The sequence below is a fragment of the Xiphophorus maculatus genome, chromosome 6, assembly GCF_002775205.1.
Source record: "Xiphophorus maculatus strain JP 163 A chromosome 6, X_maculatus-5.0-male, whole genome shotgun sequence".
In the NCBI taxonomy this organism is placed as follows: Eukaryota; Metazoa; Chordata; class Actinopteri; order Cyprinodontiformes; family Poeciliidae; genus Xiphophorus; species Xiphophorus maculatus.
The window spans coordinates 22470132-22497704 of record NC_036448.1 but is presented as its reverse complement, the minus strand read 5'-3'; the positions used below and the strand labels follow the sequence as shown (position 1 = coordinate 22497704).

At 37.7% G+C, this 27573-nt stretch overlaps 1 protein-coding gene across 11 annotated transcripts in view; it reads right to left on the bottom strand.

Annotated features, from left to right (window-relative positions):
- Positions 1–7254: 7254 nt before the first annotated feature.
- ptprm (protein tyrosine phosphatase, receptor type M) overlaps positions 7255–27573 on the bottom strand; it is a 197334-nt gene continuing 177015 nt past the window's right edge. For 10 of the 11 annotated variants that reach the window (XM_023335484.1, XM_023335486.1, XM_023335487.1 and 7 more), the window contains 10 exons: positions 24224–24340; positions 22623–22777; positions 21476–21611; positions 17241–17390; positions 16691–16864; positions 15288–15419; positions 11742–11867; positions 10290–10453; positions 9976–10111; positions 7256–8325 (listed from right to left, as the gene is read on the bottom strand). In XM_023335484.1, the coding sequence (XP_023191252.1) occupies positions 8272–8325; positions 9976–10111; positions 10290–10453; positions 11742–11867; positions 15288–15419; positions 16691–16864; positions 17241–17390; positions 21476–21611; positions 22623–22777; positions 24224–24340 (1344 nt within the window). In that variant the 3' untranslated portion in view covers positions 7256–8271. Of the gene's footprint in view, positions 8326–9975; positions 10112–10289; positions 10454–11741; positions 11868–15287; positions 15420–16690; positions 16865–17240; positions 17391–21475; positions 21612–22622; positions 22778–24223; positions 24341–27573 lie in introns of all 11 variants that reach the window. The other variant, XM_023335485.1, reaches the window with a different exon arrangement.

Sequence of the window (27573 nt, the reverse complement as noted above, 5' to 3'; positions counted from 1 at the left end):
AATATGCTGTCTCGTTTTACTTAAATATGCATGTGGTGTTTCTCACTCATTTGCAAATCCCAACTTCCTACCATGAATAGTGCAGCACCAACAGAAACAGAGTGCTAAGTCGGCAGTACATCAAGCTGTCAGGATTGTAAGGAGAAATGTCAGAGGAGCAGAGAGGTTCAGCTCCCCTGCTGTGCATGAGGATTCATGAATCAAAGGCAGTTTTATATTTTCAGCTGATTGGTCTGTTGCTTCCTCTAGGCTCAGATTTAGTGGGAAGAAAATGTTCAAGAACAAGAAATGTACAAAAATATATTCTCTTCATCTTTACAATGACAAGCTTTTATGCATTACAACTATTTAAAAAGGTGACTTATTATGCTTCCTTGACCAGGTTAGGATAAGTGGGCTACACAAAATATATAAAGTATTTTATGCACAAAATTATTTTTAGATGAGATTTTAGTCTGTTCAGTTTTTCCTATTTTGATCTCATCTTTCAGAATGAGCTGCTTTAGGTCGCTGTGTCACTTTAAATCCAAATAAGCTGCTGCTGGCCACGTCCCCCCAACTCAATGTTTACGTTCACACATGCAAACAGATGTGCAATTATACAACCGTACATCTTTGAAAAGCAAAAGTAGAGCCTCCTGCACAAACAGCAGGAGGTTTCTAAATAGTAAGTTAATTAAATATTTGTCTTTTCTAGTAGCCATTGCACAGCTGACCCAACGTGCTGGAACTCCGCTTGGGTTGCTAGGTGACAGGTTGGGCTCAACTGGGGTTGCTAGGCAACGGCATAGTACAACCAGAGTTTTTTTGAAATGGCTCGTTTTCCGGACACCAAAGCAAAACGTTGCCAAAAAATGGCTGGGTGGATTTTCTTCTTTTTTATTTTTTTTAAGTGCTGTATTTCCCCCCTGAATCAGCTGAGAGTACCGTCACTTCCAGTCAACTGGAAGAGTAAAAACATGCAAAACGTGAATTTTGTGTACAAGGTCACTTTTAAGGTGGTACACCAACACAAATTAGAGGACAGTTGGAAAGTGGGAAGAAACTGAGACATGCTTTTAATTTTTTTGCAAAATATGCAAAGTGTCATGCATTTTTGTTCAGCCCTTTACATTCAGATATGAAAAAATAAACTTTATGCTGCTCTCAGAAGTAAGAGTCCAACTCGATGTAAATTCAGCTGCTTTTGAAGGCCTCAAGGTTTGTCAGACAATTTTAGTGAACAAACAGCATCATGAAGATCATAAAGGTCAAGGATAAATTCTGTTTTTGGAGCAAAAGTACTTGAATACAAATTCCTGCCACACTTAAGACATCGAGCTCCCCTTACCACTATGCACTCGTGTGAGTTTGCATCCTAAAGTTATTAAAAAAACTTTTGCAAAGAACTGTAAAAACTGGAACATTGTTTTCAAAGTATCCAGGATTTGGCTCAAGTCAGATTCTGTCAGAGATAGTTTACATTTAAAGCTGAAGACGGTTCAGTTGCAGCCGCTTAAAGTTTGCAGAATGGAAAGTTTAAAAGGAACAAGTGAAATCTTTTAGCATCCAAGCATCGGCTGCAAAGCGTGGCAGGCAGAGTGAACGGTGACCATATGAGTGCAGGGAGAGGAGAAGGGAATAATCCGGTCCCTGCAGATGGAAACAGGCTGTTGTGGCCTAGTTGCTTCAGTTGACCTTTGACCTGTTTGTAAATCTGTAAAACTCATGTTTGTCATAAAGACGATAGCGCTGAGCTCTGCTTTACCGGCTTGTTTGGAAGCATCTCAGCAAGTGTCTTGGTGAAATTAACAAATATGAGTCTTAATTTTTCATCAGCCGTCACAGTGTGATGCATTTTTCATAGAGAGTGTTTGTGATGCTAAATCCGTCCATTTCTGTACGCATGCAGGATGAGGAATAAGATGAATGCAGGTTTTATATAAAACTATTGTGCTTGTGTAATTTAAGTTGTCATGCAAATTTATTTTTGCTTAATGGAATCTCTTGGGGGATGGAAAAAAACAAAAATTGGGCTTACTCCAGTCTGCCATCTTGTGGAGAAATAATGCAATAAAATAATTTATTTTGCAAGGAAGCAGTTCCTTCATTCCTTACTCTAACTAGCCATAAAAATAGCTTAAATGTTAAAAATAATGACAGTTTGGACAAAAGGTGACACACTAATATTGCCTGATAAACTGTAAATGACAGACGGATTTATCAATAAATGGCGGTAAGCAAGAATTTTATTAGGAAAAAAACTTTTCTGACCATCTCATTTTCAGATAAAGTCAAGACATTTCCAATCCTATAATAAAAAATAATCTCCCACTTTGAGAATCTCTGAGAAAGATTTTTAATGCCTTTACTACTAATACCTTTTTAAAACTGCAAAAAGTGTTAGCTTTCAATATAAATAAAGGTAACAGAGTGGACATGTTATGCTTCACCATATCGAAGAATCGTTCTACAACACAGAAAAAAGGTTCAAATAAAAGGTGATACTTACTGTACTTCTCTTTTTCTTTCCGAAAATGTTTCCTACTTTGTGAGTCATGTGATCAAAAAAGTGGTCGGGACTCTATTTGTATCATTTAAATATTAAAAATGCTATATCATGAAAAGTTATTGAATGGCAACTACTATAAGTAGCACAATCTAAAAAATTACATTATTCAAACACTATTGTACTTGTAACTTAATTTCAGGAAACAAACGAGGCCATGGCAGTAGACCTAAGCTAATTTTAAATCAGATTTAATTATTTTTTGTCTCATTTATATGGTTATGTTTTATGGTAGGAGGAAGTTAAACGTATAAGATGAGATGAATAAAATAAATACAGATAATTCAATTCTTACCTTTCAACTTTCCCTCAGCAAGGCACAATGAGTGCGACAAGCTACACAAGTTGTAGCTTGTAAGTTCAATAAAAAAGATTTTAAAAATAAGAGAAACTAGAAAGAAAGGCATGAAAAACCGAGTGACAGCTTAAAATGAACTGGATGGGGAACAGGTGAGTTGATGAACTGATGAGAAGCAGCTGAGAGGGAGCAGAAAGTTGGGAAACATTAGCAAAACACAGAAACCTGATATTTTATTCTGCTCCAAATATTCAGTGGAGAGAAGGTAACTGGAGCGTAGCAGCTTGATATACAAGACCTTTAAACTTTCTACTTCTGAATCCTTTTCTTTTTGGTTCCAGTATCTTCAGAAGACAAAATTATTGGAGAATATACATCCTTTGTTTACTTAGTTTCTAAATCTGTGTAACACATTTAATATTTAAAATGTATACTCCATTCCAGTAGGTGGCGGTAATGCACACCAAAACGTTGTTTGCCAACTGCCATTATAAAGGATAGGAAGACAGAAACAAGGTAAAAATAGAGAATATAAACCAACACGAGAATAATAAATGTAGCAACATAACGAACGACTAAAAGCTTAAATCAAAAAAAGTCAAATCTAAGAAAAAAAGTCATTTAAATTATGATAATTCACACAATGACTTGTAAAACTATTATCTCCATTAACGTTTTACTTTATCAATCTTACAACCACAAACTGTAGTTGTAATTTAAACAACAGGCCAACAAAAATCTGAAAATCACGATGAATATTCAAATTTACTTGATTGCCTTTTCAAAAATGTGTTGGGCTTTTTGAGTGTAAAGAACCAAGCGACATGTGAGCGACTACAAAAGTCCAGTCATCGTATTTCTTTGTCTTCCAGGGAACCAACACAGTTTAACGTCGCCGCATGTATAAAATCTCGGAGAACATCCGCTATGGAGAAGCAAACCACACCAGAGAGACAGAAATACATCCCCAGAAATGAAACATGAAACCGTCTCTGGCGCCTGTGGCTCCGACCAGCTGGAACATTCTGTAAAGGGAAAAGATGAGACTCTGCGCTTCCATGAAGATGAGGCAAAAGAAGTACTTCTTCCTTTTCAACACTCTTCAAGGCGGCACAGCGACGGCATGTGAAGGCACAGCCAACAAAAATCTTTTGAAAGTTGCTTCCTGTCTTTCTTAAACTCTGCAGGATGAGACGGAGGGAGAACATGGAAATGATGTTTGTTTTTTAATAACGTTGAGCTGCTCATTAAGCATCCAAGCTGCTTAAATGAAACTTATAACAGAGGAATTACCAAGAGATGAATGATGTTTGCATAATTGATGCCCAATTATAGCAACCCAAATTCAGAGAAGCAGAACAGGGCTGCAGGAACAAAGCTGGAATATGATCGTTCACTGACCTCTGGTGGAGCTGCAGTTTCTCCTCTGGATCTGGAGCATCGCTGCAGGAGGGAAGAAGAAGCCTTCAAACATCACACGTAGGAATTCATAATGGATGCTTTTATGTGTGTGCTGCAAATTATCTGAAAACTCTCCTGACTATTTTTGTCTACGCCGTGAAAGTGAGTCATCACAGATGACTCATGATTTCTAAAAGCCTGGCAGTGCTTTTCTGATTGATGGTAATTTTTCAGAGGTGTCTATCAAATAAGTGATTCAACAGAAGCTATAAGTCATACAGCTGATACAGTCCAATGGTTTATAATGATCTTTTATCAATCCTGTTTGGCTATTTGAAATATTTCTTCACAAATTCTTATAATTGCAATATAAACTATGTTTGGTGCGTTGAAGAGTAAAATCGACACCAGAAATAAATCCTGTAGTTTTAATGTGAGTTTCTTGCAATGATCTGCTAATTATACAGAGGTGAATAGTAACTACTTAACATTGACTCAGTTACATTGAAAGAAATTACTTTGAGTTTTTTCACTACGCTTGAGTAAATGTATTATGAAGTATCTCTACTCTTACTTGAGAAAAACTTCTGGATACTCTACCTACTTGCTGTACAATGGCTGCTGGAAAAGGAAATAAATTATTTACAAATTGAAACAAAGTAGTCTGCCTGTTGTAAATATTAATCAAAAATGACAACTGTCTGTTTTTCAATACTTAATTTAACATTTGCAGCCCTAAGTAAGTTTTATTTAGCTGAACTGAGAACAAAAATGGCTCTTTGTTTTGAGTTATCACCTAAATTCCAAATAAAATAACTGGGATCTATTATGCAAAATTCACATTTTGCACGTTGTAGTACTTCTGTTTGGGTCTCTACTGCCTTGACAAACTGTCCAAACACCAAAAACAATATCCTGGAAGGATTAGCCTTCAAAATGTAAGGTAATGTAAATGTCAGCAAGGACTGCCTCTCACTTAGGAAGCTAAACCCATCACCTAGCAACCCAAGCAGAGTTCCAGCACTTTTGGTCAGCTGGTTTTACTGCAGAAAAATCCATCTTGAAATGTGACAATATTTATTACTGATTATATTTTCTATGTGAAGGAGGAGACCTGTAAAGGGGACCTATAATACAAAATTCATATATGGCAATTTTTTTAACTTCCTTTTGGGTCTCAACTGCTTCTAAAAACACAGTTTTTGGTGATGAGTTGATGCTTTTTTGGTGTCTGGAAAACTAGCTGTTTCAAAAACGTCCCAATTGTTGAGTGACAATCAATAGGCACTGCCCCGTTACCTTGCAACCTCGTGCACTGTACAATGGCTGCTAGAAAAGACAAGTATTTTGTTGTTGACTTATCATCCAGAAACCACTTGCTGCATCCTTGCTTGTTGTGCTGGAGGCTCTACTTCTGCTTTTCAAAGATGTACAGTCGTATAACTGCACATTCATTTGCAGTCATTTTCACATGCGAGTGTAAACGTTGAGTTGGGGGGCGTGACCAGCAGGCGCTTATTTAGATTTAAAGTGACAGGAGGCCCTAAAACAGCTCCTTCTGAAAGGGGCTCAAAACAGGCTGACTAAAATCTCACTAAGAATGATTTTGTGCAAATAATGTAATGAACATGCTTTGTGTAGCCCATAGACCCATCTGTTCAAGGAATCACCATAGGTCACCTCTCAGACATCCTTCTTTCTTTTTGCAGCTTTACTTAAACTGAGTCTCGGAGCCTTTCCAGTTCCACACAGTCGAGATTTCAAAACCTCCCGATCTGAACTGCGGAAGGCCTGTGGGGTGCAAATCACCACCTTTAGCTGCTAATCGCATTAATAAATCCAGGACTGAAAAATGGCAGACGTTATGCACATATTTTTATGGTTAGATCATCTTAAAAATAGTGAAAAATAATCATCTGCAACCATTTTTGTATTTTTTTTGTTACCAGCCATTAGATTTTTTCCATACGTCAACTTGCTGTTTGCTGAAACTGAAATGAGGTCATTATTAGGTTTTTTCCCCCCAACAGTATAATCTAAAACATATATCCTAATCACAACATGAATTGTTCACCAGATGCAAAATGAATTCCTCTTACAGGCATCTCAGTCTGAAGACCTAAATACTGTAGGAAACCTGTAGGGGGAGCTGAAGAGCAGTAGAGCAGACCCAGGAATCTAGATGATAGAAAGATTGAATAAAGAGGAACAGACAAAAGCAATTTCCATCTGGTGCAGCAGCTGCGCTGCTCCAGACTGGAAAACCCGACAGGGCGGAGAAGTGAGTGGAAAAAACAATCCACTCTTTCCACCATAAAGGACACAAATGTTGCGATTTCTAATCGCCCTCATAAGGGACTGTTTTCCCTGCTGGTGTCTGGAGGGCGAGAGGACAGTTTCCTTCTCATGACCAAAAGGCTTTTAAATAGTAACAGAGCAATGTTTCACTGATGTGTTTTCAGCATTTATTCATTTAAATTGTACTTTTATTACTCTTAAATGTTTTAACTCTTTTTTTTCTTCTTTACAAATTTCTCATTACTATTTGTTACTTAAATGCGTACAAATTTACTGAGAGGTTGAATAATGAATAAACTCAACTTAAAGATTGGATTTTCCTTAAACTTTCAGGGTCAGATTGTGGAACTGCAATAAAATTATGGATAGATTGTAGATTTTTGCAAGTTATTTGCTGTGGGCGTCAGTATTAAGATTCAGTGAGAGCAGCAACACTTTATTTATTTCTCAGCTTTAAATCATCTAAATCAACGCTGCATGACTTTTGCTTTATCACCAAACTAAGCAGATCATGTGAGATTGAAACTCATTTCAAATAGTTTTGTTTTTTTACTTATTTTGCTTTAAAGTCCTGCTTATGAAGAAGACACTTTTGTTTGATGCAAATATGCATTTCAGCTTTTGCTTTCAATTAATGTAATAATTATGATTATTTTATTTTTAAAAATTCTTATAACACTGCATTGTTGGCTTTCCTGTCAACTATTCTAAATTCTGCATATAAACCCCAAGATTTTAAAATAAAAAAATATGTCGTAAGTCTGTATAAAACAGTTTATGAATTTTTAAAATCAAATGTCATTTCCTGGTGCTCCAGCAGATGGCGCCCCAGCATAATCTTTCCAAAGACAGCAGATCCAGGTAGATAATCCAATGTTTATATTGTAGGTACATTTATAGATCTTTTCTTTACAGTTTTCTTTCCTCTGTCATACAAGATTACCAAAAAAAAAAAAAGGAAAAGAAAAGAAACAAGAGAAAAAGCATACAGTACAATCAAGAAACCAAACCTATAGAACATATGATTGTCACTTACTGCGAGTCACAAAAAAAGTACATACTGTGAATAAATAATCTACAGAAATATTTACAATATGCACACAGCGAGAACTCAATGGAAGTGCAAATAAAGCTTTGGATCCCCGAACAGGAAAACAAGTTAGCAGATGTAGCCATAGTTGTCATAGTTTTACAGGACATTTAGGAACATTTAAGCTTTGAGCTCCTGCATTCAATGACTCTCAAAAGTGAGCTGAGCAGAAACAGAAACGAGCGGAGCGTCAAAATGGACACGTTACAGTATGTACAGCGCAGCGCATTCCTGTGGAAAACCGGACAGTGTCTAATGCTCGCCGTCCAATGAGGATCAAGGCAACAACCACACAACTACAGGCAGCTGAGAGAGAGAGAGAGAGAGAAAGAAAGAGAGAGAGAAAGGAGAGAGAAAAAGAGAGAGAAAGAAAGAGAGGGATCCAGAGAGGAAATGAAACCGCTCATTGTGCTCCCGTTGACTCTTCCGCTGCGTTACTTAACCCTGTACAACTCTTTCCCGTCTGGACGGTAAAAAGGAGAGCTGGTCAAAGAGGAGCCGCAGGTAAGGTCAGGTGTGTACCTGTTGGCTCCGGTTGGCTCGGTTACACACACTCTTCACATAATGCACACATGTGAGCTGCAGTCCATCTGCACTGTCCCACAGTTTCATGGAGACGGCAGGAGTTCCTCCGCCTTAACCAGAGTTCAAGTACTCCAGCGCCACTTCGTAGCAGAACTTGTACTGATCCTGCAACGCATAAAAATAAGAGATAAATTAGATATTTGTGGTCAAATCAGCATGCTCAGATAAAACACACACTCAATACACATGTAGGATGTCTTTAAGCTGTTCAAGGTGACATATTTTTCTTGCTTGAACAAGTTAGTTAGGATAGGCCTATGAGCTACACAAAACATCCTCATTACATTTTTTGCACAAAATCATTCTTCGGTATTGAGATTTTAATCTCAGTTCTGTCTATTTTGAGCTGTTTGAGGGACTCTTTAAATCCAAATAAGGTGCTGCTCAGCAACAAATAGGAGCTTGTTTTAAGTCAATAATTAATATTTATTTTTAAAAAGTCCTAGTTCCACTGGCAGATTTTTTCACTTACAACAAAACATTTTCCCCATGTTTAGGTGAAATAATCTACTGGAACTGGTACTTTTTCATAGATATTAAAGAATTATTGACTTAAAACAAGTTTCTGTGTTTTGCTAAAGAGTTACTTATGAATTATTTTTGTTTATTTCAGGTGTGCTAACATATCTACATTTGAAACTAGACAAAAATACGTGGTAATTTTGAGTTTTTGCAGTGATCCACATGATGCACCAGAGCTACAAACTGAGCTACCAAGCGCCTCCGTTTTGTGTTTTTTTTTACACATTTATAAGTCGTACGTCTATAATTAACTCAACATCAGAAAACAAAAGCAAATATAGATGAAACTTCATGTTTATAAATTGCACAACAGGTGGGTGTAGGGCTCCTACTATTGGTATTTTGAGATAGAAAGAAATAAAATGGTATAAAAATATTTTTAAAAATTTATAATTTCTGGAAAACATCAACATGGATAAGAGAAACTTACAAAAACCTCAGCATTGGTCAGATATGATGTTCTTGTTTTTTTCCGTTGACACAAATCAGACAATTGGAAGCTGAGTATCTTGTTCATTTCTGATTCTTCAGTGGATCCTTGACCAGAAGTCAACTTCATTGTTATCACTTCAAAACTCAAATAGATTTACTTTTACTTTTTATACACATTGCTGAGTCTTTAATTATTGTACAAGAGCGACGTTCTTCTTTCTCAAGGTGAAGATACAAAAACACAAAGCAGACAAAATACCTTCAGCCTGACCTGTGGCAGAAGATTTCATGCAGGCCCCTTAAAAAAAGATTTGAAAAAGCAAACATTGTTTGAGAATAATATTTTAGACTTTTAGTTTATTCCAGAAGGAAGAAATTTAATTCTGAGCTGTTCTAGCTTTAATTTTTGAATGATACTCCAATGACAATATGTAAAAAAAGAAGAAGGGATGGAGATCAATATTGCTGAGAAGGAGAACAAGAGGAGTTTTCTTTTGAAATTTTGAAGCTGAAATGTCTGGGATCAATGGTATTGGGTGACATTTGCAAAGCGGCCAATCCATGGCGCTGGTCCTGATTGTAGATGTTAGCTTCTGCGCTAATGCTTAGACTCCTTCTAACATCTTAAGGAAGTTGGAAAGAGACATTTCAATATACTACCTGGACTTAATGTTGTAATTAAAAAGCATTTATGCCTCAACTGAACATCCGCTGTTCAATATATGCCAGACTGAGTCACGCCAGGATCTAAATATCTACAAAAGTCAGAGTCTAAGGATGGATTTTCTGAGTGCGCCTCACCAGCAGGTCCACCATGTTGGGTTTGTTGTTCCTCAGTGTTTTGACAGCGTGAAAAACATCCACAGAGTGTTGATGCTGAAGCATCTCACACACGATGCTGATGGCACAGAAGGTCCCACTGCGGCCGCCTCCGTTCCTGCAGAAGTCACCATGAGTCAAGAAAAGTTTTGTTTTACAATAAAAAAGATAAAATAAAAAATCCAGAGCAGAGGATGGAGCTTTTGTTGCAGTAAAGGTTTCCAGACAGTAGGTGGAGATGTTTTCTCTCTAATGCCAGCCTCCCTTGTATTCAGCATGAGGTTGGGGGAACTTACAGACAGTGGACGACGGTGCGTCCCTCTCCGCCATCGTACTCCTCCTGCCACTTGTCCACCTGCCGGATGAGCTTGAGGAAGGAGCGCTTGGACATGGGCGTGTCTCTGTACATGGGCCAGCCCAGGAACTGGAACTGCTGCACCATCCTGTAGCCATCCTGAGGCTGGGGGGCCAAGACAAACCAATTATCCCTGGTTACCACACATATATGGGTTAATGGTTCGATGCAATTCTGGTTTAAAAACTCTAGGTGGAGCTAGAGCTGACAGAGAGATAAAGAAGAGATGACCCTGCAGACAGGAAGATGGAGGGTGATGGATGAGCTGCTGCTGCAGACAGATGTCTGACCGTATCGATCAATAACTCCTGTCAGTGATCATATGCGATTAGGCTGTCTGGTACTTTACATGTCGCTGCCTCAGCCAGTCGCAGCGCATTAATAAAATGAAGAACCATCGACTGGATCAACAGCTTACTCAGGTGAGCCCAGGTCAAACCAGCATGGGACTCAGAGGGTTAAACTGTTGGATTAAACCTGATGGAGTCTGGTCTGGTGTTTTGTAACTCCTGACATGTTTAGGTTTTGATATTTTCTCATTTGTTTCATGAATTTAACCTCCTTAAGATAAACAAAAGATGTTCTGAATGACGGAAATGGAACAAAACAAAACAAAAACCCACAAAGGAGCAGAATGTGAACGAAAGTCACATCTGAATAACAAACATTAATGTCCAGGTTAAAAACACAAGGAGAAATGGAAGAGAGTAGATGGATGGATGAATAGAACAACGACAATGATGGATGAATAGAAAAACAGATGGAAAAATGGTTGAATGTATGGGTGAATGAATGAATAGAAGAACCAAGAAATACTTAGATTTAAGGATTGATGGATGGAGGGATGAAGAGGACAGGTGGATGGATGGACAAACAGAGAAATGTCCAAATAAATAATTTAAAAAGAAAAATAATTCATAAAACTGACATGAAGCTTCACATGAATCTTTTAGGTGAAAACAAATCGACTGAACAAGATGATCTACAGGTCAGAAGTGAACAGAAATTTATATCTAAAAATAGTTAAACCACCTTAGTTGTTGCTTTTTTTTTACTTAAAAACATTACTAATTATCAAACATTTCATCTAAAAAAAAAAAAATAAAGTTTTTTAGATCTGATGCAGGAAATCTTTATGTGTCCCCATGAACTGGTGTGAAACTCTGATTTGGCCTTTTCTTAAGAGCAGGTGGAAAGTTATCAAGCTGTCCTAAAGATCTCTGGCAATCACTCCTCGGTCCAATCAGTGGCGCAGGAGCGGGGTTAAAAAAAATGAGTCTGCCTCTGCACAGCTTGAACGGACAGGTCCACATGCGTGTGTGTGAGGTGAGTGGTGACAGGAGAAAATGGCCGTCATATTCTCTGCCGGGAAGACAAACAAACGCCTCCGTACCCGAGCTGCGTTGTAAATCCGAAATATTCTGCTGATGATGTCTTCCTCCAAGTCAGCGGAGACGAACTCCACCTGGATGGGTCCGTGGCGGTGGACTCCGTTTTCAGGCCAGTACTGTGGACACAGCTAAACAGAACGGACACATTCAGACGGAAAGAGATGCAGACAAATCAACACGCAGGCAGAGAAAACAAAGCAAAAAAAACCAAAACAAAAACATGGATGATTTATTAGTTTCAGGTTCAAAGTCAGTGGAAGTGATTTTTATCTCCTAACATGTTGTAAAAGAAAACAGAAAACACCAGGAGAGGCCATGAATTCAATAAAAGCAAAGTGTTTTTACTGAAATACAACAAAGAAAGGACTTTAAAACTCGTATACCTCAAGTAGGGCAGCTTTTAACTAATCAACACACTCTTAGTTTGTGATTTCTGAGTAAAACATCGAAAAAACCTTGAGTCATTCATTTCCTTCTTTAGAAAAAAAGATTTATTTTTGTAGCTGGTAATAAAAGCTAAATTTCAATTTAAACGATCAAGTTGCCTCTTCAAAGAAGCATCAGTTAACATCTAAATTTTTAACAAACAAACGTTTTACCATAACTGAAATGTTTGTGTTTAACTTGGTGTTTTAGATCAACTGAGGAAAAAATGTTATGAACAGCCAACCACCAAAGGTTAAGGACTGGAAACATCAACAGAACCAAATCATCTCCAAAGAGTTTCAAAACCAGAAACCCTCCTCTTTCCAACTATGCCTCCAGATCCGTAAACAGTCATGGTGACCAACGGCAACCATGCTGGAGTTTCACCTGTAGGATCAAGCTCAACTTTGGGTTGACAATATAATCCAATCCAAATGAGCTGCTGCTGGCCACGCCCCCCAACTCAAAATTTACATTCACGCTTCAAAATGGGTGCGCAATTATACAACTGTACGTCTTTGAAAAGCAGAAGTAGAACCTCCTGCACAACAAACAAGAATGCAGTAAGTGGTTTCTGAATCGTAAGTAAACAACAAAACACTTGTTTTTTCCAGCAGCCATTGTACAGCGCAAGGGGTTGCTAGGTAACGGGGGCAGTGCCTATTGATTGTGGCTCAACAATTGGGAAGATTTTGAAACGGCTAATTTTCCAGACACCAAAAAAAAACAAACATTAACTGATCGCCAAAAAACGTGTTTTTAGAAGCAGCTGAGACTCAAATGGAAGTAAAAAAAATGTGCAAAATGTGAATTTTGCATTAAGGGTCCCCTATACAGACCTTCTCCTTCAGATAAAAAATATAAACAGTAATAAATATTGTCACCTTTCAAGATGGATTTTTTCCCCCAATCAACTTCAATTACTTTGAATGTGCTGAATAAACATATGTAGATGTATTTGTTTTTTTACTACAGTCTACTATAGAGATTAGGAGTGAAAAGGAAACCATACACATATGAAGTGCACAACTAAGCAATCAGTTCATATCACTGTCTCTTTTATAGTCCTTCATCTGGTTACATATTTGTGTGTAACACACATTTTCATGTTCCTAGACAGAGCAGGGCTTCTCACATAAAATCTGTTAACACAGCACCTTCCCACATCAAAGTGTGAACTCGTTTATTTGTCTCTAAAATATAAATGTCGTGAAATTATGGGTAATTGTTTCATTTTTATCCAGTTTACTGCTTTTTCTTAATTCTTGCTGGACACTCCCTGTCGTTCTCGCAAGAGTTGGAAACAGGGGTATGCAAAAATAAACTTGTGAAGTTTGCTAAAAGCTTTAATTGGAAATGTGTGTTCTAGTCAGAAAAGAAAATGTTTGGGTATTTTGTTGTGTTTGGTGCGACACAAAGGATGAATAACTTAATGGTGATTGTTAAGTGGAGGATATGTGTTTCTCTTTCAAAGGCTATAAAGAAAGAAAAAGAAGAAGAAATGAAAGACACCAGGGGGGCAAGAAAAGGATTCATTGAATGTAAAGAACAAGGAGGAATTCACAAAAACAGAAATTAAAAGAAGAAGAGAATGATAAGGGAGAAGGGAAAAATGATAAAATAGAGCAAGGAGAAAAGAATCATGCAACAAAGGAATATAGGTACAAAAAATGGAAGGACACAAGGAAGTCAGGAAGGGAATTAAGGCAAGAAAGGAATAATGAAAAGAAGAAAAAAGATACAGAGGAGAGAAGGACACATGGAAGTAAATTTAAAATTTTTCTGAATTCACGACATATCTTGCGGAAAAGTTACTTGTACGTTAGTTTTGTCTTATTTCAGGTGTTCCAAGTTATTTACACTAAAAACTTGGCGCAAATACTTGGTAGGATTTGTGTTTTTGCAGTGCAACTCTTCCATGATCACTCAGATCTCTGAAAAATTACCCAAAGAATGAAGGACAAAACATCTGGACAATGGAATAAGATATAAAGTTTTAAAATACAAAAATGACTCCCTACTATTACTTTTTCTTTCCATAGTTGTTGAAAATGCTAATATCAAATTATAGACAAATTCCAATCATTGGAGAATTGTTGAATGGTCTGGCATCAACTTGCAGCCGTTTAGTTAATGCAATCGACTTTTTTTTTGCTAAGTCATAAAAAGCATCAATACTTTTATCTAAAATGGCAATAAATGATAAAAGTATAGGCTTAAAAAACAAGCTTATTCCACAGTGCTCCTGGCTGACAACGGAGCTGGCAACCGAACAGAGACGTCAACCCCTGAGGGACAGCTTCAAAAGAACAGCAAAGTCTCGCCAATTTCTGCCCAGCAGGTGAGGACACGCAGTTGAGAACACGCACCTGTGGAGCTGCACTGTCGGCCTCACAGCGCTAAATCAGAGCACACACAGATGGACACCCCTTCCTGCAGAGTCACACAGTCACGAACAAACAGCTACACTACCTCGAAGAATGCAAATTAACAGGACAGAAAACGTGCACAGAGTCAAGCATAGAATTCGCCATCAACTCTATTGCACCAAAAGTGCAAACACATACGCAGTTTGTGCAGCAGCTTAAGCTCCGCTTTCAAGCTTCCTCCGAGAGCCAGTCAAAAATTGACAAATCTAACAGATGCAAAAACAAAGATGTTGATGTGAGGGAAAGGAAAGCTCCAGCTCTCTCTCGTTCATCTGCACGTCCTCCTTCCATTCCCACCTGTGCTCCTTTCTTGGCTGCCTGACGGGCCGGCTACAGTGAGAATATTGAATGAAAGGCCTTTTCTACCCAGTCAGTCAGTCACCCAGGGAAAGGGGATTTGGGTGGAGGGGAAGCAGCCCGGCTTCAGGCTTTGATCCCCGGGTGTTATGACAGAGCCTCAGGCTGAGAAATCTGGAGATCCTCTTCCACAGGCCTGTTTCCGCTTTCATGGCATCCTCTCGGCTGCATCTCCCATATTTCAAACACACGCTGCATCCATACTGTGTCTAAAAAAGTACGAGTGTTGTTTTCCCAGATAATATACACACTGGTAATAAAAAAACACTTTGTGTGTGAGACTTGCAATGTTTCTGAAAGACCATTTCTTCGTTTTGAGCACATGGTTTGGGTTACCTGTGCCGGGTCCACGTCGTTGAGCATCACTATGGATGTGCAGTGGTAGTCCAGCACCAACCTCCAAAAGTCCTTCACTGTGTTTGGTAGCGGGTGTTGGGTCACTATGAACGCAGACGGCTGCTTGTAACTCTGGAGGAGCAGAAACAGGGAAAGAATGATACAGCAGTGTCTCTCAAACTGCGGTCCGCAGACCGCTGGTGGTCTGCCGGTGCCCCCTAGTGGTCTGCAAAGCACAGCACGGAAGCGACCAATTATTTTACAGTGACAGCTAGCTTACCAAAGGATTGTGTTTAAAATAATAATGGATAAGTGGCTTAAAAATGGATCATTCAAAGGAAAAACTGAAGATACAGGTGGAAAAAAAACAACTGATATGTTCAGAGGGAGCTAAGCCATAGGTAGTGAGAGTATTGATGTGCCTTTAGCTAACAATTTGATACTTTTGAACTCTGTGCTGTTAACGACTCTTTTGAACAGCAGAGTCGTTAGTGAGAACTGTTCTTTGTTTTTCCCAACGTTGCTTGCTATTGCTCTGCTCACATGTTCTTAATTTTATTTAATTGAAAATGATTTAATCACAAACAATTGTTAGAAATGGGTGGATAACATATATTTAATAGTGCAGAGGAAAGGTTTTGTTTCTGCCAAAGCAACTCAGGTTTATTTTTTTCTTATTATGTTTCTAAATTACAAATAGCTCTAACATGATTTGATTTCATTTCATTGTTTCTCATAATTGGAAAGTTTAGAATCCAAATTTTCAGAATCTGTAAATAACTCAAAACAAACCCAATAAGTTAAGTGGTCTTCATCCTAAAAGTTTAAGAAACTTGTTATAAAGGTTTCTGATGGATAATTTCTTCTCTGTTGACAATATGTTTGCAAAAATGTTCTTCCAACATGAGAGCATGTTTAACATCTAACTCAGTAATGCCTGCTATAAAAATAGGGAGATTGAAGGAGGGCAAAAATATTGATTTTTAGAAAACTAGTTCCACTGGTAGATTTCTTTTTCACGTAAGAGAAAAATATTTCATGGCTTTAAAAAACCTAGCACTTTTTCATTAATATTAAGAAATTATTTACTTTAAACAAGCTCCTATATGTTGATGAAAAGTTACTTGTAAGTTAGTCTAATTTCAAATATCCTAAGATATTTGCATTAGAAACTAAACCAAAAACATTTGTTATAAATTTGAATTTTTGCAGTGCAGGCTTTTCTTGATCTAATATGTGACATAGGCCCTTTAATAAGAACAAGTGGTATTAGTAAGAAAATTGCCTTTGTTCTAATTTGTTCCACTTAACCTCACACTTTGTTCCTTTTGGGTTTTTTCAGTGAATTTCTACATCTCTGAAGTGGCTAAGACGATGGAGCCAAGTCCATGTTTGACTCTTACGTCCATCAGCGCAGCGTTGATGTAGTTGGAGCTCTCTCCGTCGATGGTGATCAGAAAGGGCAGGCAGCGGTCTGGCGGCAGGACGTCCATGCAGCGGTTCTTCTCGTGGTTCCGGGGCAGCAGGGCGATGCTGCAGTCCTCCACCCGCAGCGTGGGAGTCACCATGTTCAGAGTCTGTCGCATGGAGGCAGATTACATGCTGTCATATAGACGCAGGAAGGTAGGCGCTTGGGTTGTGAGTGTGCTAATTATCTCCCACTATGGTAATTAACAGTGCAATTCTTTAATCAGTTCCATTAGCGACTGCTCTGACTCCCCTGATGTTACTGTGATGAAACTTAGGGGGGGATGATGCGTCTCATATAACGCTCATTGGCCCAAGAGGGGGTGATACTATTACAGATTAATGCATTTTTGCTCCTGATTGGCCCAGAGGGGGGTTGTGCCTTTCATCAAGAGAGAACATGTTTACCATTGTTTGTCCTGCATTTGAGATGAAGCTCTATGAGGGATCTGCACACACTCTCAATACGTTGGGTACAGCTCTCACCCTGAACTCCTCTTTAATGGGGCTGGAGTTGGTCTGCGGGTCCAGGCGGATCATGTCGTAGTAGACGGACCGGAGCTGGCTGGCGGGGATGGTGGTGTCCCCACAGAGACATGCCTCCAAAATGGCATCATGGATAAAGACATACTGCTCCTGAAAAAAACAGCATCCTCATTGCGGATCTGTCAAACATCTTAGTCAAGTCAAGTTTATTTGTATGGCACATTTCAGCAGCAAAAACATCATGTAATCACCAAGCATGAAGCAAGCAATAAACATCACATTTTGTCAAATGCCAAATCATCAAGTAAAGACACAAGTAACATGTTGATCAATGTTCAACTTACTACTAATCAAAGGCAGCTTTAAACAAATTATTTAAAAGAAATCAGTGTTTCAGCAGTATTTTAAAGTCTATTCTCAGAGCTAAAGGGAGGATTGTAATAACTTTAAAACTGGCGCGATGTAAATACAAAGAATAGTGGATGCAATGGCCACTGTTCAAAACAAAAGACAGCGAAAAAAATGGACAAACTGGATTGGACAAAAGGTCTAGTAGAAAAATAGCTCCCAAGCAAAAGTCTATTTTATTTTATGTTGAATGTGAATTGCTCATATAGGTTTTATATGTAAAGAAATGTGAAAAATGCCAATAAAAATATTAAATATATATATATATGTAAAAAAACAAACGGGGGTGATGTGTGCCATCTTCCTGGTTTTAGTGATAATGCGACTAGCAGCGTTCTGTTTTATTTTTTTCAGGCAGACCTGTGAAGACACTGTTGCAGTAATTAATGAGATTAAAGACATTAGTCATTTAATCCTGGAAATGTTTCAGGCGATAGAAGGCTGACTTTGTAACTATGTTTATGCATCTTTGAAGGTTCAGGTCAGAGTCCATCACTACGCCCAGATTTTAGCCTGATCACTCGTTTCTGGTTGTAATAACCAGAAACGAAGCTAAGGGGCTAAAGATAATAACTTTAGTTATGTTTATGTTTCTTAGACCTTAATGACACAAAAATATGAGAATTTTGTTTTCACCAGCAGCAAAACCATCCGTGACGAGGGTCTGTTGCACTTTAGCAAGAGGATTTCAGTGACCTTTAACATGTTTTTGTTTTAGCCCTTTGGCATTTTTTTCCCAGCTAATATTTGACATTGTTTATGCTGAAAGGTTACGTTACATATTTTAACATATATTTTTGCTACAAGGCTGATTTAAATCCTTTCTGGGACTAAAAAATACGGCAAATATTCTCTGAAATTGACCTTTTCCTAAAATTTAACCCAACTTTTGCACGGACGGTTATGATTTGGTAATATTGAAACGTTGCAAAAGCAGATGCATTTGAACATGATTTTATGTGGCAGATAAAGTGGTGCATGATTGTGAAGGAGGAGGAAATTATTGCAAATGTTTTTCCACAAACAACTGAAACCCACCTCTCATCCCTTTTATTCTGAAACTCCGAAATGAAATCAAAACACATAATGACTCAAAGATAATAAATTTAAATGCATGTTTTGCTTTTTTAATTTGAAAACCACATGCTAGTTTGATTGCACTCCAAATTTATGTGCTGCTTTGTGTTGATCATGTCGTAAAATACATTAAGGTTTGTGGTTTTGATGTGATGAAATGTGAAATAGCTCCAGAGGTGTGAATATTTTTGCATGCCTCTGTGAATAAGCATGAAGTCTGGACAATGAAAGCAGCTCTCATGCAGACCGAAGCAGGAAATTACAGCAGATTTCCTCCTCCTGGAGTCAATCACTCAAGCGTTGGAGACGGTGACACAGCTTGAAGCTTGATGCAAATCTATTCTGAAGTGACATTTTCAGCTGACACTTCCTTGTCACTTTGTTCCAAAATCCGCATGCAAACTCAGGGGTCACTGATTTACACGTACAAACAGAAAAAAGCCGTTTGCTATCTGTCCAGAACGCGATGTGAACTGTCGACTGAGAGCCTGCGGCGCCCTGGGCCGGGTCAGTAGGTCAGATGTTTATCAATTTACAGGTTGATGGATCCTATCTGAGCTCATAAAGTATTAAAGACGTCGCATTACATTTTCATGGGCGAATTAAACCGTGGCGGAGTGTTTGTGTCTGGCTGCAGGCGCAGGAGCCGAGCCAATGAGCCTGAACACCTGCGAGGGAAAACACCCGCGTACGCGCGCGGTTTGAAGGTCATTGAACTTCAGGAGAGTGACTCAACGTTTGGTCTCCGGTTGCTCAAATCCCCATTTGGACGTCAACGATGAAACATTTGCCCATTAAGTCCAATGACGCCTGTGACTTAAAGAGAATTACAGGGAAATGATGCATTCAACGACACGATGGACATCTCCAGATGGCCGGCGTTAAGGGAAGTCTGCACCGGAGAATAGCTGAGAAAAGGGCCAGGAATATTTTCAGTCACCGATATCAACTAAATACTTTCTGTTCAAAGCCTGTAAATCCCGTTATCCCAAAATGTAGAGCCAACCACTTACGCCGAGCACCCTGGGAAATTGTTCTGTGAGCAATTTAATAAATGTCTAAGAGATGATCCATTTAAAAAAAAGTGTTAGCAACAAATAGATGGTCTGAAAGACAAACACAGCACAACTCCCGTTAAATCGGGTGGTTTTGTAATGTTTTAATGAAACGTTCACATTTGAAATTTGAGCAGGTACTTTCCACTAAATGACAAAAAATATTATGCTGGATTTTCAAAGATAATAGACATAATGACTGAATGGCAAAATCATGATAGATTTCCACTTGATCTGCTGCACTCAGCTTCAAAATGAATCAAATAAATCACTCGAAAGAATATATGAAAGCGTTTTTTTCTTTAAATTTTAAGCTTTTGTCTTGAAGTAAAGGGGGCTAATGAGGAGAATTAAATGTTGATACTACTTGACCACTTTAGATGGCTACAAGCCGTTGCTTTTCCTCCCTAGACTTCCTGGTTTGTTTTGTGGGCAAGTTACATTTACTTAAATAACTTTCCGGAAAAAATGAACTTTTAGGAGTAGTTTTACAACTCCGTATGTTTTACTTGTAATCCATTGTTATCATGTAATATTTCTGGATACTCGAATCACAGAGGGTAACTTCACAGAATGAAAACAAACTGTTTAATAAAAATGAATGAAACACCTACAGTTTATGTTAAATTGAGACTTGTTTGCACGCAGACTTCGTTGTTCTGATGTTGTTTTGTATCTGCTGTATATACAAAAAACTCTGTTATCACTGGGAGGGATTTATGTAACATTACCTACAGTAAGTATCAGTTTCTTAAGTTTTGCACAGTTTCCTGGATTTGTTATTTTGCAATATGTTATTCATTTGTTTTGTTTTTTTATTTTAGTCTAACTTTTTATTTTTGTCCCACTGCAAAAACACAAAATTATTCTCAATATTAGTTTCTGATGAAAATATCATAGTTCATTTGGAATAAGACAAAACTAACTTACAAGTAACTTTTCAGCAATAATTAGGAGTTTAAGTAAATAATTGCTTAATATTGATGAAAAAGTATTAGTTATAAGTGAAAAAAATCTGCCAGTGGAAGAAATTTTTTTTAAATTTACTTACATTTTTTGTAAATATTAAGGAATTATTGACTTAAAACCAGCTGCTATTTCTTGCTGAAGTATACTAAGATCTTTGCACAAAAATACTTGGTAAGATTTTCTATTTTTGCGGTGCTGTTTAATTAAATAATTGGTAACACTTTATTTGAAAGGGTGTATGTAAGACTGACATTACACTGTCATAAACATGATATAACACCTGCTATGAAGATGAAGGAGTTTTTGTGAATGTTATGACTATTCTCATGAAGTGTCATTTGGTAAATAATGATACTTGAAGCAAAGATGGCAAATTTAATGCCCTTTAAATGCAACTTTTATTGCAACTAAAACAGTCGTAAACATTTATGAGGACTCCTTCATGTTCATAACAGGCATTATGGCATGTTTGTGACAGAGTAATGTCAGTCTTATGCATGTCCCTTCAAATAAAGTGTTACCAAATAATTTTTATACACTAAGTCGGATGTTATAATCAGTTATTCTGAAGCCTTTCTGCCAAGTACCTTTTTCTCTCTCTCTCAAATTTTTACTTTTTCTTGATTAAAAATATGTTGAAGTAGTGCTACTCCTACCTGCGTACAGTTTTTGGGTTCTCTACCCACTTCTGCTGCTGAGGTTACTGGGAGAGAAGGTTGACCATACCTCTGTCTGAACCATGTTGACTCTCCGTGAGCGCAGCTCCCTCACACAGTTGTAAATATCCACCACACCTTCCCTCTCCGCCATGTCCAGCATGATGTCGATGACGATGAAGCAGCCGGTCCGACCGGCACCAGCACTGTACGCAGACAAAAGAATTTTCTATTAGTGCTTTAATTTCAGACAGATCATATGTAAACACAGCCTGTTTTTTCTCTTAAATGTTTTTGATAGATCAGGTTGACGTTTCTTGAGCTTCTTTCCGAACAAGTTCAGGGCCTCTACTCACTTTAAATTAAAATAAATCGGTGTTGGACACGCTCCCCAACTCAACATTTACACTCACAAGTGAAAAAAAAAAAATCTATCAGGAAAATAATCAATCACTGACCATAGTTTGTTGCTGCGACCATAAATGCAGGTTAAAAGTTCACCATGCAGCGGAACGACACACATTTATGCATAAAATTCTATCACCTCTAACCCTGTAGGTCAAAATTTAACACAGAATTTTAAATTCTAAATCTGATGTTCCTCTGTTAAAAAAAAGACAAAATCTTCTGCTTTATAAAACAAAGAATTTCTGGCATCTATGCCTTAGTGCATGTAACGAGGGGAAGGTTCACATCTGTGAATGCAGCATTGCTGCTGAATGATATATGTACAGGAGAAACACTGAGCTATAAATGCAAAGCTTTTCAACTGGCTCTCTGCACTCCATTTCTGTCACACAGTGAAAACATCTGGCCAATTATAACATGAAAAATGCAACAGTGACAAAATTAATGAACATACAGGTAAAAGAAAAACACAAGTAAACAAAGAAAGAAAAGAAATAAAGAAAGAAAAATTTGAGATGTAAACAAAAGGTATGAAAGAAGGAAAGGGAAAATACAAGATACAGGGACATGGACAGAAAATAGGAAGGATGGAATCAATGCGGGAAGGAAAATATAAAAAGTAGAAAAGACAGAAGAAAGCAGAGAAGGACAGAAAAAGGAACACTAAAAAATAAGACTTGCAAAGTTTGCCCAGATCTGAGTTTTCTCTTTCCTTCTAAAAACTGCACAAAAGCCTGACAAAAAAAAAAAAAGGGAGTTTGGTACCACAGCAGCGGAAACAAAGAGCTCAGTTTCCTCACACCACACACCTGCAGTGAACTACCATGGGCCCGGCGTTGGTCAGCGTCTTGGACTTGACTCTGCGGATGAACCCCAGCAGGCCCGTGGCGTGGTAGGGCACGCCGTGGTCCGGCCAGCCGGTGAAGTGAAACTGCCGGATCTCCCGGATCTCATGAGCGCCTCTCTGAGGAACAGAGTCATCATGTTAAACACACAGAGCGCCGGGGAGAAAAACACAGTACACATGCTGCGAGAGGTCCTTGCAGAGCAAATACAGCAGTGAATTAAATGCAAACACAAACGACATGGAGGTAAAAGTAGGAAGGATGAAAAAACTTTCCAATATCTATCAGCAAACAGTATCATCCAAAAGGGAATGCAGCCTTGATCCTTAAGCATTTCTGTGTCACGCCTTTCAGATTCCAGGGAGCAACACTGACTACCTGGATGCTGTGGATGTATGTGAAACACTCAGTGCAGCTTCAAAAATCTGACTCTCAGCATGCTGCAGCTCCTCACAGTGTGACTGTAACCCAAACTGCTGTTTGTGCCTCAGCAGTAACTAACCAACATCTGAAAGGAGAGCTAATTATTCGAGAGGATTCCCACCGGAAAACATTTTATTTAATACTGAGAGCGTTGAAGAATCGGCTGCTTCTTTCAATTACATCAGTTGTTCTGTTTTAGTTTGGATCTACACACATGTATGTGTAAAGAGGAACAATATGGATATTGAACTTACATAAAACTGCTCAAATGATCATATAAACATATGATTATTGTTGATTACTACTTTATTAATTATTTATAGACGCTATTTTGTTGTTTGTTGAAATTTAAAAGAATAATGATTGTTCATCCATTGTAAATAAAATTAGATGGATACTATTTTGATGGGGTTTAGTTATATTAACGGCTGAAGCTCAGTCAGATTGGATGGTGGAAGTTTTTCCACAGATTTTCAACTGTATTTCTACTTTGACTAGGCCATCTTAACACATGAATACATTTATCTTTTTACAGAACTTTGAGCAAGCTTGCCGTTTTTAAATGTGCTTTACAAGTAAACTGGATTTGGATACTTTTCAATCTCAACTATTCCACTCAGGTTATTTGTTCAAAGTGTCCACTGTCCATATTTTAGGCAATAAAATGTTTAGTTTCTAATTTGAAAAATGAATTGAATTATCTGTTTATTTGGATCTTTTAAAGTAGTTCTAATGGTGTGTAAAAACATGAAAAATTACATTAAAAATCTGCAGAACGTGCACATTTTTAAAATTAATCGTCTGAATTATAACTAAAATAATCCTTAGTTGCGGCCTTCAAGCAGGATAAAATGTTTAAGGTGTATTAATCGTTTCAAGAAGCTGAATGCAGCATTTCACAAAAGTATTATCAGATTAAGAGGCACACCGTTTCTGAGGCCTTGATAAGCTGCTGATAAAAGTCAAAGCTTAATCACTTTTCTGCGTCCTTCAGAGCACAGAAGAAGTTTTGAAATCCCTCTTGACATATAATTTATTCTGCTGTATCACTTAGAGGCACAAAAACCTAAGTGTTTGTAATTTCCTGCTGTATGAAAGGTTAAATATACTCGAAATGAGGTGAAAGCGAAACACAAGCCTACCTTCTCCACAGCGAAGGTTCTGATGACGTACTCTGACAGCAGCTCGGTCTCTATAAGCGTCACCTTGATGTCTCTGTAGATCTCTGTGTCGTCGGGCCAGTACTTACAGCACTTCACCTGAGGGCCAGAAAACAAACTTTTTTACACCATACATCATCTCGTTTATGCTAACATCGCTTTAAACCAGCACACAGCCATCATTTTTTCCCCCCTCATCCCGCAATAAAGATTGTCACATAACATTACCTCCAATTTGCCACCTGATATTTCAGTTTCTGAGCCATTTCTTTCAAATCAAAATGAGATTTGCTTCATATTAGTTTCGTCCCCCGGTCAAGGATCCGCTGTTAATGGGTATCTTATGTATCGGCGGAGGGTTCATTCGCACGTTATTGCTTTTTCATTCTCACGTCGATAACGTGAAAATGACTCTAAAGGTGGATTGCATGCAAAGCTGCAGGAGAACAAAGAAGACCTCAAGGGACTCTAACATGTCTCCCTCTTGATTTCCAGTGTGTAAAAAAATAGGACAAAATCAGAGAAAAAAAAAGTACAGAGAGGAGGTATAATGACAATCCAGTAATGACATGAAATAATAAACCCTCAGCTGTTTAAAACAGATTTCCCAACAGAAATCTAAAACACCCCATCGGAAATATTACTTGCATCAGGTATCATAAGAGCGCAAAATTACCCCCCTACCACCACCTCTCCCCCCAGTTCAATTAAACTGTTGATACTGGTGGAGTACGGCTGGTAATAGAGATTGAGATCACGGAGGTATATCAGAGACTGATAATTTTTGATGAGGGATAAACGCAACGTCGGCCACAAGCAGATTTAATTTTCGTCTCTGGCATCTCTGCACTGATTACAAATGAAATGAGATTTTGGTTTGTGGAGTGACACAGTAAGAGAGGTTTGGGGGATTTCAGGACCCTCTCTCTCTCTCTCTGTGACACCCCTGATGACTAATCCCCGATGACAATCACAAATGCACCGTCCGCTTCCAGCTAGATTGAATTAGCCAAAAGCCATTACCTTATTAGATCACTCTGAATCAGTCGCCTGGTTTGGAGGGAACTGGCCTTTGGGCTAAAGTATGCCAGATGTTCATTCGTGGGCAAACTCACAGGCGTGTGTTACTGAGAGGACACCTCTTCTCAACTCATTTCTCTAATTTCAATAAGGTACAGCGCCTTGACAAAATACCCTCAAATATATTTTTTACATTACAACTGTAAGCTTTAATTTATTTTACTGCACTTTTTGTAACACTTTATTTGAAGGGGTGTGCATAAGACTGACATTACACTGTTATAAACTTGAGTAAATGAAGTGTCTATTGGTAAATAATGTCACCTTTAAAGCAAAAATGCATTAAAAGTGTCAACTTAGCGTTATTTGGTAAATAACTACATTTTTATCCAAAGTTGCATAAAACTTACATTAAAAGTCAATCAAAAGAGTCAACTTTCCACTAAAAGTGTTATTATTTACAGAAGACGCCTTCATGTTCATAATAGATGTTATGTCAATTTTCTGTGATTGATCAATAAAAATAATGCATAGACTGCAATAACACAAATGCTTAAAAAATACTGTTGGTCTAGTTTCCAGTGCAAATATCTTATTACACTTGAAATAAGACAAAACAAACTTTCAAGTAACTTTTCAGCAAGATAGAAGAGCTTGCTTTAAGTAAATAACTCCTTAATTTTGTCAGAAAAATTTGCTAGTTCCACTGGCATTTTTTTTACTCAGACATTTTTCCCATAAGTGAAACTAGTACTTAAAAAATATCAATAGCAATGAATTATTTAAAGGTCATTTTATTTATATGGCACATTTTCGGCAACAAGGCAATACAAAGTGCTTTACAGGAATTAAAAGGAAATACAAGCAAAACAAAACAAAGGAAAGAGCAAAAGAAGAAAAAGAATCTAGTGTTGATCTAAAGTATGTAAACTAGGTGCTCCTGTTCAGTATCCTCTGGTCTAATTCCATTTCTGAGTTGGGAGAACAGGAGTCTAAAAAATAGTCTAACAATGTTGATCCAAAAGTGTCCTCTGGGCTTCTGGTCTCTGCATCTAAATAGTGAGTACTCTACAGTTTCTGATAAAATAAACAAAAGAGTGACTAATCTAATTCCTTTCCTGGGTTAAAAGTGAGTACTCCACAGTTTCTAAAAAATGAGCTAAATTCTAAGTTTGTTCTAAATCCTTTTCTGGGTTAAAAGTAAGTAGTCCCAGTTTCTAAAAAGCAGTAGTATAAAAGTAACTAAGTAGCGACTGTTCCTATTAAGTATTTCTGGATTCTAAGTTTGTAGTTATTCTAATTCTGATTCCATTTCTGGGCTGTATAATATTGATCTAAATAGTGCGTACTCCACAATTACTAATATTACTAATAAACTAAAATAATTTACTTGAAACAAGCTCATATCTTGCTGAAAAGTTACCTCCAAATTAGTTTTGTCTTATTTCAAGTGCACCAAGATGTTTGCACTAAATGCATCATATTTAGTGCAAACAAATAAGATGTCTTAAGCCCAGTCAGGTTGGAAAGAGTTTCTATTTTATCCAGTTTTGAAACCGATTCACAAAATGATTTGGATCTGGACTTTGACTTGGCCATTTCAGTGCAGCAATGTGTGTTGATCTAATCTAGTGGTGTCCAAACTTTTTGTCGAGCAAATCGAAAGTACTTAATAGCTACAACAAAGACATTAAAAGTGTTTTCTAATTTTTTTACCTGCTTGGCAATAAACTAAAAATGAAATATTTTGATGAAATAAAGTAGTTAGATTTTATTAGAAGATGCATCTGTAAAAGCATTGCTGACAGGAGACATAAAAAGGGTCTTGCACGTTTCTCTCAATAAAAAGAAGGCAATTAGTTTCCTAATTGTTCTTTGGTAAATGTTTTACTGTTTTGTTGGTTTTTGTGTATTTTCTGAGAGGAGTGGGATGAGTCACTCTAACTTCAAAAGCACAGATTTTCAGCTATATTTTATCAACTGTTGTTTTCCTTTGGAGGCAAAGTTACTGGATGTCTGTTTACAATGCTATCAGAATAAAATAGAACAGAAAACATGGACGGTAAACGACGAGATCTTTGTATTAGGAAGATTTAAACAGAAATTGACAAGGAGTGTCCATGTGTGTCATCAGCGGCAGCAAGCCACATTTTTTTTTACCATTTTTAAATTGTTATTTTAAAGTCACACAAATTCATTCCAAGGTTTTCAAATAGTGCAAACCTTCTTCACAGAACAATTGAGTTACAATGAAATTACTCACGGTAAACTGAGGTATTTAAGAAGACGGCTGCTGATCAATTAATCGTTAG